At 24.5% G+C, this 12,937-nt stretch overlaps 4 protein-coding genes across 4 annotated transcripts; 3 read left to right on the top strand and 1 right to left on the bottom strand.

The window, feature by feature from the left end:
* Positions 1-19: 19 nt before the first annotated feature.
* OCT59_023612 (uncharacterized protein) lies at positions 20-2,618 on the bottom strand (the record flags this gene model as incomplete). Its single annotated transcript, XM_025330458.2, has 11 exons — positions 20-63; positions 153-203; positions 273-392; positions 473-571; positions 638-748; positions 1,518-1,545; positions 1,613-1,770; positions 1,960-2,038; positions 2,105-2,138; positions 2,540-2,557; positions 2,614-2,618. The coding sequence occupies 11 exons, from the start codon at positions 2,616-2,618 to the stop codon at positions 20-22; spliced, it is 747 nt and encodes a 248-aa protein (XP_025176047.2).
* Positions 2,619-6,495: 3,877 nt separating this feature from the next.
* OCT59_023611 (uncharacterized protein) lies at positions 6,496-7,584 on the top strand. The gene has a single exon (XM_066134838.1). The coding sequence runs from the start codon at positions 6,541-6,543 to the stop codon at positions 7,510-7,512; it is 972 nt and encodes a 323-aa protein (XP_065990922.1). The 5' UTR covers positions 6,496-6,540; the 3' UTR covers positions 7,513-7,584.
* Positions 7,585-7,939: 355 nt separating this feature from the next.
* Positions 7,940-8,863, top strand: OCT59_023610 (uncharacterized protein; the record flags this gene model as incomplete). Its single annotated transcript, XM_066134837.1, has 1 exon — positions 7,940-8,863. Exon 1 carries the CDS (start codon positions 7,988-7,990, stop codon positions 8,861-8,863), a length of 876 nt encoding a protein of 291 aa, XP_065990921.1. The 5' UTR covers positions 7,940-7,987.
* Positions 8,864-10,834: 1,971 nt separating this feature from the next.
* On the top strand, positions 10,835-11,797 carry OCT59_023609 (uncharacterized protein; the record flags this gene model as incomplete). Its single annotated transcript, XM_066134836.1, has 1 exon — positions 10,835-11,797. The coding sequence occupies one exon, from the start codon at positions 10,835-10,837 to the stop codon at positions 11,795-11,797; it is 963 nt and encodes a 320-aa protein (XP_065990920.1).
* Between the last annotated feature and the right edge of the window lie 1,140 nt (positions 11,798-12,937).

Genomic DNA, 12,937 nt, shown 5'->3' with positions numbered 1-12,937 from the left:
TTAAGGAGTACTTGGTTACTTAATCGTTTTGGATAATTACTCCTTTAGATTTGTTACTTTGATCTAAAAAAAAAGTAGAAGAAAAAGAAAGTAGAAATTTAGATATAAATATGAATAAAAAAGAAAATTATAAATATAAACTTAAAATTTACCATCTTCATTAATATTCAATTGAGAAACATCAATTTGTAAAGATAAAGATGCTATTTAATAGATAAAATTTTATTAGCCTTTTTATAATTAATTTATATTTTTCTTTTATCAAGCAATACCTGTAAATTCCATTTTAATCATATTATCATTTTGTTTATCATCATATTCGTCAGAATTTTTTTCTACGAAAAATATATTATCAGTAATTTTCAATTGAGAAATATCAATTTCTAAAGATTCTATTTAGTAAATTAAAACTTATTAATACTTTAATTAATTTGAATATTTTTTCATAAAAAAAAGTATCAGAAATTTATACCACTATTATCATTTTTTTCATAATAATCATCAGAAATTTTTTGTTCAGGAATATTATCATCATCATTTTTCAATTTATGGAAATCAATCTGTAAGTATTCTATTTAATAATTTAAAATATTATTAATAATTAATTTTATGTTGATTTAATAAAATTAGTTGATACCTGAAGATTCCATGCTAATTATATCATCATTTTGATTATCATAATAATCGACAGAATTTTTTGGTTCAGGAAGATTATTAAAATTAAGCAATCTACTGGTATAAATGTCTTCTGAACGTGTTTTATACGATCAATAATCCTAAGTTGGTTGAAGGTGCACTACTGACCGCCAAATTCTTATTGATATTTTCTGCTTCTCTAATTTGTTTCTGTATTTCTGCATAATTATCAGCTACATGATGATTTTTCAACGTAGTAAATAATTCTTTAGACCATTGACTTAGATTCAAATCCGTTAAGTTGACCAGAAGCAGAAGAAATCAAAAAAATCTTAAGCATCTTTTAATTAAATGGACAATTAATTGTGGTACTTTGATATTAAACCTTGGTCTAAGTCCTTTACAAATTCTTATTGCTAAATTATAATCATGATTTACATCATGATATGGAGGTAATTCAGAAATTACTTCATACATAATAATACCAAAACTATAAATATCTGAGGCTTTGGTATAATTTTGTCCTCGTAATATTTCAGGAGCAATATAAGGTAAAATACCATATGTACTATTTTTTGTATTTTCTGATGGATTATAATCTGCAGGTTTACATAATCCCATGTCAGTTATACAAGTGAGATCTTTGAACCTTAGTATATTACCAATATGTAAATCTCGATGAATTAATTCGTTTTTATGAATATCTGCAAGCCCTCGTGTAATGCTATGTAAATAATTAATTTTATCGTTAAGATATAATTTGTTATGATTTTTATTTAAATAATTTCGTAAATCTCCATCCTCTGCAAAATCTAAAACCATAGCATAATTTTCTGTTTCTGGATCTTGAGTTATTCCATAAAGTTTAACAATGCACCTACCCAAATTTACTTTACAATGTGATGTAATCTAAAATAAAATGTATATATTAGCAAAATTAAAATATTTACTAATTTCAAATAATAAAATTAGTTACCTCATTCATAAACTCCAATGTAACATTTTTTGAATTATTCAAACTTTTTAAAGCCACCAACATATTTTGATTCTTTCTTCTCCAATTTTGATTTTCATCATCCCATTTATCTATACATCCATCTTTCCAATTAGCCTTATAAACTTTGCCAAATCCACCTTTTGCAATATATTCAATATCATAAAATTTATTGTAAGGTATCCATTCCAATGCATGACATGCATTATAACTATGACTTGATAGCTGAATATATTGAACAAATCCATCAATATCGCTATTACCACTTGTCCAATTTTTGAAATTTTGTTGAAAATGTAATGCATTACACACATGCTTGTATTTTTTACATTCTTCATTAAAAGCTACTATAAAGTTTTTTGTCTCTGGATCCTTAGTTATCCCATAAACTTCATGAAAACCTATAAACTATAAAAATAAAATATTAACGAAAATCAAAATTTTCAGAATTTCATTAAAAATAATAAATCATACCTCGCTAATAAATTTTAACAAAACGTTTTCCGGGCTATTAAAGATTTTCAAAATTATAATCATATCTTGATTTTTTCTTTTCCAATTTTGATTCGCATCATCCCATTTATTTATATATCCATCAATCCAATTAGCTCTATATAATTTATCAGTAAAATTTTGGGGATGCAAATCTCCGCATACTTTTGCAGTACATTTAATGTTATAAAATCTATCATAAGGAATCCATTCTAATGCTTTTGATATCTGATAGGTATTATGTGACAATAGCTGAGTAATCTGAATAAATTCATCAATATCATTATTACCACTAGTCCAATTTTTGAAATTTTGTTGAAAATATAGTGCGTTACACATATCGTTGTGTTTTTTACACATTTTGCTAAAAATTACCATATAATGTTTTGTCTTTGGATCCTGAGTTATTCCATAAACTCTGTGATATTTTGCAATCTATAAATATGATAAATTAACAAAAATTAAATATTTAAAAATTCATTAATTCATACCTCATTAATAAATTTTAATAAATTATTTTCTGGACTATTGAATCTTCTCAAAATTACAATCATATCATGATTTTTTCTTTTCCACTTTTGATTCTCATCATCCCACTTATTTATATACCCATCAATCCAATTTGCTTTATATATTTCATCCTTCACAATACATTTAATACCACGAACTTTATCATAAGGTATCCATTCTAGTGCTTTTTCCGCATCATTATGAGCTAATAGCTGAGTATTTTGGATAAATTTATCAACATTATTATTACCACTTGTCCAAATTTTGAAATTTCGTTGAAAATATACTGCATTACATATATAACTACATTTTTCACATATATCTTTCTGAATCATCATATAATCTTTTGTTACAGGATTTTGGGTTACGCCATAAACTCGATGAGGTTCAAACTACAAATATAGTATATACACAAAATGCATTAGTAAAATAAATGTTTTAATGTTATCGTTAGTAAAGAATAAATCAGATAGTATACCGTTCCTATATATTCTAACTTCAAAATTTCTAAATTGTTTAAATTTTTCAGGATTACGAACATATTTTGATTTTTTCTTTCCCAATTTTGATTTTCATTATTCCATTTATTCATATATCCATCAATCCAATTTGCTATATACACTTCTCCTTTTGCAATAATATGTTTAATATCATAAAATCTATCAAAAGGAATCCATTCTAATACATATGATATTTGATTGGTTTCATGAAAAAATAGCTGAGTATCTCGAATAAATCTATTAATATCATTATTACCACTAGTCCAATTTCCAAAATTTAGTTGAAAGTGTACTGTATTACATATATTATTACATTGTTTACATGTTAAAACTACCATGTATTTTTCTGTTTCTGGATTTTGGGTTATTCCATAAACTTCTATAGTCTACAAAAAAAATAGATGTATTGAATATATTAATAAAAATCAAAATATTCAAAATATTTTATTAAATAATAGTATTAATTATACCTCATTTAATTCACTAATATTTGAAATATTTAAACTTTTTAAAATTACAAATATATTTTGTTCTATTCTTTCCCAATTTTGATTTTTGTCATCCCATTTATTTATATCAATATCTATCAATCCAATTTGCTTTATATACTTGGTCTTTTACAATGCACTTAATGACTTAATATTATTAAATTTATCATAAGGTATCCATTCTAATACTTTTTCCGCATCATTATGAGTTAATAGTTGAGTATTTTGGATAAATTTATCAATATCATTATTACCACTAGTCCAGTTTTTAAATTTTTGCTTGAACCGTTTTTCAAACCAAATTTTATTACATTTTATACATATCTCATTTGACTTAGTATATATAATAATAATGATGAGTATGAAGAAGAAGGCATCAATTATTTGAATAAAATCCATTTAAATAATAAACGAATTCGGATTAATAAAACAATTTTGTTCTGAATTAAAAAGAAAAATTTCAATAGAAAGTGAAAAAAAACTCCGGAAAAAATATTATTTAAGTATTTAGGGCGAAGATCATATAAATTGGTCAGTTAATCACGCCGATCCCAATCTGTAATAGTTATTTCATGGGAACTATGATTTTCATAGCGCAGCATGAAAATCATAGACGTGAAATAACTGGTTTATATCACGGCATCCTTGCCATAAAGCCTTTTAATATAATTATTTTGACTAATAATTAGTCTTTTTATTCCATCTTTTTAAATAAACCACCCATAAGAATTTCAAGAAAAAAATTACCTAAAAAAAAATATATAAATCTAACTGCGCCTAAATTATTACATGCATTCTGCAGATCGGCGAATATGTATTGTTTTTTTTTCTAGTAACACTCTTTATTAGTATTGTAAGAAATTTGGTGCAAATCTAATTTAATATAAATAAAGACGTAAAAAATCTAATCAATAAAGTAATCTATCTATTAAATAACCTATTTAATGTGCAAAACTATTATTATTTTTTTTTATCACCATCCTAAGTTATTTATTCCACTCGCATATCCTTCATCTGCTAATTTTTAGATAACTCAAAAAAAGCTAAATTGTAATTATTGTAACATCCCCATAAATGCATTCATCAACAAGATATAATTGAGCTACTTTATTTTCTAATTCTGCAGCTTTTGGATATAATTCAATTGCTCTTTGTTTATTAGAATTGGTTCCAATTCCATAATAATTAAAACATCAAAGTAAATAAATCAAATTTGAATTATTTTGATTATTTAATAACTAATTATAAATTTCATGTGAAAGTATAGTGTGAGTATTAATATAATCAATATAATCTTTTACTTCATTCATTCTTTTGAAAATAAGATTAACTAACTCATCAATTACAATATAAGAATTCAAAAATATATCCATCGATATTTTTGGTTGTAGGTTCCATTTTGTGATAAATGATTAGTATTTGAAATGTCAATGTTATCATTTTATTTGACATTGTAACGTACAGTAACTAACTAAACAGTGAGATTAAAGAAGGAAGAAAAGTAAATGTATTAATTTGTGTTAATTGTGTAATTATTTTCATATTTATTGTGTGTGGTGATACTGCAGCTCAGTTTTTGGTGTTCTGTATTTAACCGCAGTTTTATAAATAGGAAAATCACTAATTTTTAAATGTCATATTATTTCGTTTTTGGACTTTATGTAATATTTATTTATAACTTTATGTAATAGAAATTAAAAAATTACTTTTTTATTTTATAAAATACTATTTATTAATGATTTCAAAATTCTTTATCAATAAATAAAATTCAAAAAACTAGTAGTATATATTCAATAAATCGAATTTGTATGTAAATATCACATAATCCTTGTATATATTAAGTCATTAGTCATAATAATTATGTTAACGTACAAGCGCCAATGACATCATCAATTAAAGCATCTTTACATAACATTTTCGAAATTTCGCAGATTTTCTCATAAAAAACGATGAAATCAATTGGCAAACACATAATATTTGTAAACAAACTAATACAATTCTTTGTATTGTAGAAATCCATGTCCGAAAACAAAAAAGGAAAAAACGAAGAATTAACAATCAAAAATATTTCGCTCCCTAAATAAATTACAAGATAAAGCTGTAGTATTTGCCCGACCATTTAAATCCGATAGTATGTTAAAATTAAATAAGATTTGTTTAAAAGCTTTAGTTAGTTTATTTATAAAAATATAAGTTTTTTTTTTTACCCTCAATTTTCTACTGCCAAACCATCCCTAAAAAAAAAAAGAAAACGAGAGAAATGTTAATAATAGTTTAATTAATTCAATTAATTCAATTATTTTTTAATATTAATGCATGATAAAATAAAAGGACAAAACTTAAGCGTGCAGAAATATTAGTTGTTTAAAGGAAAAAAATCTTTTAGACAATAATCATTAACAAAAAGTAACAACACATAAAACACATACGGTCGCAGACTCATTACATACAAAATAGAGCCAAACTCATATCAACATAATTATAATAAATAATGCAGTTTGATACTAATTTAGCTTAATTACCCTATATTTAACTTATACTGTAATTCTATGATTTTATACTTTTGTTCTTTTAATTATGTTAAATTACCCTTTCTGAAAATTTAAATGATAGTGAATATTATTTAAAAATTATTTAATGTGTACTTTATTATTTATATCATCGCTCTCCCATTTTTACAAATATTTTTCATCTTTATGATAAATATACTACTGTTTACCGAAATAAATAACTACTCATTGTCATCATTTTAATCTTCTATAAAGTAATTGACATTACACAAAGACAAATTCGATAAATTGCCATAAATGATCTACACTGCAGTATCACCATACACTTCATTATAAATAAAGTTGTGAAAAAAAAGGTACACTTTATTTAATTTCTTTCTTCTCTCTCCTTATAATTATATTACTTTACAATGTTTGATATCAATAATTCGTTACATGAGTTTTCTCAAATTATTAAAAATTTTGATAAAGTAAATATAGAAGAAATAGAGCCTACAACAGGAAATATCAAAAAAGATATTTTTGAAGGAGATTTGAATATTGTGGTTGAAGAATTAATTATTCTTATTTTCAATAATCATAATGAAGGAGAAAATGAAAGAATTATAAAACAATATGTTTTAGAGCATATTACTAAAAACAAGATAATTTCACAAGAATTTTATAATTACCTTTTAAATAGTCAAAATAATTCAAATTCTATTTATTTACTCGGATATTTTAATTATCATGGAATTGGAACTGTTTTTAACATTCAAAAGGCAATTGAACTGTATAAAAAAGCATCAGAGTTAGAAAATAAAGTAGCTCAATTAAATCTTTCTGAAATAATTATCTGTGTAGCAGATGCTGAGAATAATGATGGTTTAGCTTTTAAATTATCTAAAAAATTAGCGGATAAAGGATATCCAGGTGGATTAAATAACTTAGGGTGGTGTTATGAACATGGGATTGGAGTTGACGCAAATGAAGAAAAAGCATTTGAACTATATCAAAAAGCGGCAGATTTGGGAAATTCAAATGGAATAAATAATTTAGGTTGGTGTTATAATTATGGGATTGGAACTTATATTAATGTACAAGAAGCATTTGAATTATTTCAAATAGCAGCATATTTAGGAAACACACATGGAATATCTAGTTTAGGAAATTGTTATCACAATGGAGTTGGAACTAATGTTAATGAACAAAAGGCATTTGAATTATATTTAATGGCAGCAAATTTGGAAAATGATTGTGCCCAATATAATATTGCTAAAATGTATGAAAATGGTTATGGAACTAAAAAAGATATGGATCAAGCAAGTTATTGGTACAAAAAATCTGCTGAACATGGATACCTACCCGCTCAAGATAAATTAAATGAACTTTTAGAAGAGTAAATTTAATTAATTTGTTTAATTGTCAATTTTTTACATTCAGTTATTAAATAAAATTTATTTTTTTTTTATTCATTAAATTTAAGTGTGCATCATATATTTTGAAATATTTTGTATTTATATATTATTGATTAACGAGACCGTACGTGCAATTTTTACAATATCCCATTACTAGTATCCAATGATTTTATTATTATGCTAGTACAAGCATGTATGGTAATATAAATATTGTACGGTGTTGTATTTTTATTTACTGACGTCATGAAGTGATTTTAACCAATGTAAATACCAAAATATATACCGTATAATCTATCTGAGCAACTGGAAATCACATGGCTCATGACATCATTTTTCTTTGTAACATGTCACAAAAGATCATCGCTGCAGTATCACCATATACTTAAATATAACTTGCTAAAAAAAAACAATCATATTTACTTTTTTTCCTCTTTCCTTCTTATTATTAGATTACTTTATAATGTCAGATAATTCGATTAATCTTAACTCAAATAATAATTCATTACATGAGTTTTCTCAAATTATTAAGAATTTTGATAAAATTAACATAATCGAAATAGAGCCTGCAACAGAAAATATCAACGAAGGTATTTTTGAAGGAGATTTAAATAATGTGATTGTTAAATTAGTTGAACTTATTTTTAATAAATTAAATGAAGGAAAATGTAGAAAAACTATAAAACAATGTGTTTTAAATCATATTAATAATAAGGTGATAATTCAAGAAATTTATAATTACCTTTTAAATAATCAAAATAATTCAAATTCTATTTATTTACTTGGTTATTTTAATTATAATGGAATCGAGACCAAACTAAATAAACAAAGGGCAATTAAATTATATCAAAAAGCGGCAAAATTACAAAATATAGTGGCTCAATTGGACCTTACTGAAATATATATCCATGTAACAGAAAGTGATGATGATTTAGCTTTCAACTTATCTAAGAATTTAGCAAAAAAAGAATATGCAGGTGGACTGAATAACTTAGGATGGTGTTATGAAAATGGAATTGGAACTGATGCTTATGACCAAAAAGCATTTGATTTATATCAAAAAGCGGCAGATTTAGGAAATATCAATGGAATAATTAACTTTGGTTGGTGTTATTCTGAGGGAATTGGAACTTATGTTGACAAACAAAAAGCATTTGAATTGTATCTCATGGCAGCAAACTTTGAAAATGATTTTGCTCAATACTGTATTGCTAAAATGTATAAAGATGGAGATGGAATTAATGTAGATATTGATCAAGCAATTTATTGGTACAAAAAATCTGCTGAACAAGGAAACCAATCTGCGCAAGATAAATTAAATGAGCTTTTAGAAGAATAATCTTTTATATATTAATTAATTTGTTGTACTTTTATTTTTGCATTATTAAATAAAATCTATTCATTTTTTTTAAAAAAAATTAAGTGTTCATCATATATTTAAAATATTTTGTATAATGTATTATAAAATTGGTGGTTATGTAAATATTAAACACTTCAATGCGTAAAATAGTTCTAATAAAATCATTATTTACAAATAATATTTTTTCCATGGTCTGCCAAAAAACTTGTATATGTGTTTAACTCCAAGAAATTTTTAAATAAAAAAAAATCGTATTTTGTGCAAATATCTTTCAAGTAAAAATTTGATAATTACCAAATGTGAAAGTATCAAGGACTTAAGGTTATTAGAATGAGTTATTTGAAATTATGTTACAAGAAAAAGATAATCTTCCAAATCGAATAGGCAAATATAAATTGACTGCTTTTTTGTCGCTTTCCTGAATATGCTGGATATTCTTTATATGCATCTTATATGACCTGGAAAAAAAATTCAATGATCGATAAATTCGTAAATGACTACTAATTATTACAACAAAAAAGTTTTGAAAAATATTTTCAATTTGACCATTTGAATTCCTATTAGTCAATGCTTATTTACATAAAGTCAAAATAATTATGTATAATTATGTATAATGTCATTAATGTCTTATCTTTAATAATATAATTTCTTAGGGGCCGGGGGATAAAGAATATTTTGCAGGCTTTAAATAATATTAAAAAAGTTAGTTTAAATTACATTGTATATTAACAAAAAAAGTAGTATTCAAATTATTTATAAATAAAAATTTAATATTTCAGTTTGATTTACCTTTGGATTTTTACTTACTACTTCCTTCAAATTCTTCAAATACTACTGGGAACTATTTTATTATATTGCGGCAAATTTAGTTAAAAATTTTAGAATTCTAGTTATATTAAATGTTCATGTCATATATAAATTATTACCTTTATCATTACTGTGAGCCATTACCATATAATTATATCAAATTCTCCCTAACTTGAAAAAATAAAGTAAATATTTTTTTTTCTTTTTTTTTAAAAAAAACCTTTATTAGTATTGTAATAATATTTATGCAAAATGCACTATCAAACGGTGATCTGACTCATGAGTACAACAAGCATTACATGTATGACAAACAGAGTTTGATTTGAAAATTTCTTAATTTAGATCATATGATGCATTACAGATTTATGCGAATAATATGGATAATTTACGGATTAATGAGCAATCTGTAGAACAATCCACACGGATAATTTGCAAATATTCATGAATATTCGTAAGTTCAACTGTAATAAATCGAAATTAAATAAATTAATGATGATTTTCTTCTTTTTCATAAACAACGATATGGATATAATTTATTGTAATATACTTGCATTTTTAGGATTGATTTTGTCATACTTTTAACCTGTTTAAGAAACACTTCGCCATCCAAAAACTGAAACATATCTGATATGATTGTGTGAATATTTATAAATTTTTTTTTTTTTAACTTCTATGAAAATTCAATGATGACCGAGGTTTTTTTGAACTGTTGAATTAAAAAAAAATGTGAATAAAAAATTATATTAGTTTTATCCACGGATATATGGTAATACGGATAATTTCCGGATTTCATGTTAGCCATGTAATTTGCAGATCATTTGTAAATAATTTGGCAAAATATCCGCGAATTATTTATTCGATCTACTGCGGATATGTAATAATTATTCAGATTATTTCAGCTGACGGATATCCGCTTATAATATTGTATTCGTCGTTTCACTACCTGCAGTTTTATTGTATAATGTTATGAACTCCCAGTTCTTGGCGCATTACTAATTTTAAATTAGCAATCATACAATGAAACTGCAGGTGCACAAAACTGATCTGCACTGCAGTATTACCATAAAACGTTGTTTTACTACACAAGTTATTTATTTGCTTCTTTTCCCTTGTTGTTCGTTACATTTATTAAATCAATTTACAATGTGTGATAAGCAACTTAACTCGGATAATATTAGTTCCTTAAATACCAATAATTTATTAAATGATATTGTTCAGAATTTTGATAAAATCAATATAAAAGAAGTAGAACCTACAAATATTTTTGAAGGAGATTTAAATATTATAACTGATGAATTGATTAATTTTATTTTTAATGAATTAAATGACGACGAAGAATTATTGAAGTTTCATGTACTAAATTATATTTACAATCAAAAAATAAATATGCAAAAAATTTATAATTGGCTTTTAAACAATCAGCATAATTCAAATTCTATTTGTTTACTTGGATATTTTAATTATCATGGAATTGAAGTTGGTGTTAATAAACAAAGAGCATTAGAATTATTTCAAAAAGCAGCAGAACTAGAAAATAATGTCGCTCAATTACATCTTGTTAACATATATATTTATGGAAAATCTGCTTTTAAAAACTATAATGAAGCTTTTAAATTATCAAATAAATTAGCAGAAAAGGGAATTCCGAACGCAATAAATAACTTAGGGTGGTGTTATGAACATGGGATTGGAGTTGACGCAAATGGAGAAAAAGCATTTGAATTATATCAAAAAGCGGCTGATTTAGGAAGTTCAGATGGAATAAGTAATTTAGGATTATGTTATGATAAAGGAATTGGAACTAATGTTAATAAGCTAAAAGCATTTGAATTGTATCAGAAGGCAGCAGATTTGGGAAGTTTAGATGGAATAAATAACTTAGGATGGTGTTATGAGATGGGAAGTGGAACTAATGTTAATAGTCAGAAGGCTTTTGAATTATATTGTATAGCAGCAAATATGGGATATAAATATTCTCAATACAATCTTGCTAAAATGTATGAAACTAAAGGAGACCTAGACCAGGCAATTTATTGGTACAATAAGTCTTCTGAACAAGGATACTTCTATGCTGATAATAAATTAATGGAGCTTACAAAGAAGTAAATTATTTATTATTCTTATTTTATTTTTCTTATTATTTTTTATCAATTGTTTTTACTACTATTAAATATGTGAAACAAGTTGTTCCATATTTATGATGTAAATAACTTATACGTCATTATTTTAAATTTTTTAACTTCATTTTTATAGCTATTCAATATATCAAATATTGTGACTTATTTTTTATTTTTTTTTTGCACGTATACATGTAAGATATGATATTACAATAAAAATTTAGGTCCAAAATGAAGTGATATATTTGTTATTTGAATTTAGTTTGTTAATTTTCTGTTAAGAGTTTGAGCATGTATATAATTTTGATCAAATTAAAAATATTAAGGATTAATGATATCAATGATTAAAATTCCAGTTAATACTATGAAAATTTACTTTATAGTATTTATTAAATAAAGAATTAATTACATGAATTATCATATATTTTACATGTACGTCTATTGTATTTGGATATAGATTAACGATGGAATATCTTCGTTCCATTCATATTCAAAGAATATCACATGTCCTTTGAAATATGTGGTAGCATTTAAATGTGTATTTTTTTCACATAAAACGAAAATTTATTTTAGTAATATAATTGGTTTTACATATTGGATATTCTTAAATATTGTAAAAAGAAAAGACGATATCTTATTAGGTGAGCAGAATTTAATCCAAACAAGACCATTTTGTGTATGGAATGTATCGTGTTATTAGAATGTTGACATTGATAACAGTTTTCTGCTCCCGCCTTAATTTTTCGCAAAGGAATACTTAATATCATCTACACGACGATCGCTATGCACAGTAATTTATTAATTTCAATTACAGAAATAATTGAAATATAAATTGCTTACATATTGGCAAATATAATGAGGATATAAAAGCGCTTAATCATATTTTAGGATTCATGAGCTTTTTTGGTTCATGATATAAACAATATTATTAAGGACGTTTCATAATATTTATTTAAAAAGTTCCTTATTCCCAATTTAACAAGACCATGTTGTCCGGGTAAATAAATGAGTCTGAAACACATGCAAAAATTATAAAGAACTTACTAACATTTCGATTTTTCACTTTTTTTTTTAGAGACCGCATCTTGGATGTAAGGATTTCGGTAGGTATTTGATTGCATTTCCTTTA

This window comes from Rhizophagus irregularis, chromosome 4, assembly GCF_026210795.1.
Source record: "Rhizophagus irregularis chromosome 4, complete sequence".
Lineage (NCBI taxonomy): Eukaryota > Fungi > Glomeromycota > Glomeromycetes > Glomerales > Glomeraceae > Rhizophagus > Rhizophagus irregularis.
This window is presented reverse-complemented; position numbering and strand designations above follow the sequence as displayed.

Coding starts and splice junctions, on each gene's coding strand:
- OCT59_023611 (XM_066134838.1), top strand. CDS start 6,541: ATGTTTGATATCAATAATTCGTTACATGAGTTTTCTCAAATTATTAAA.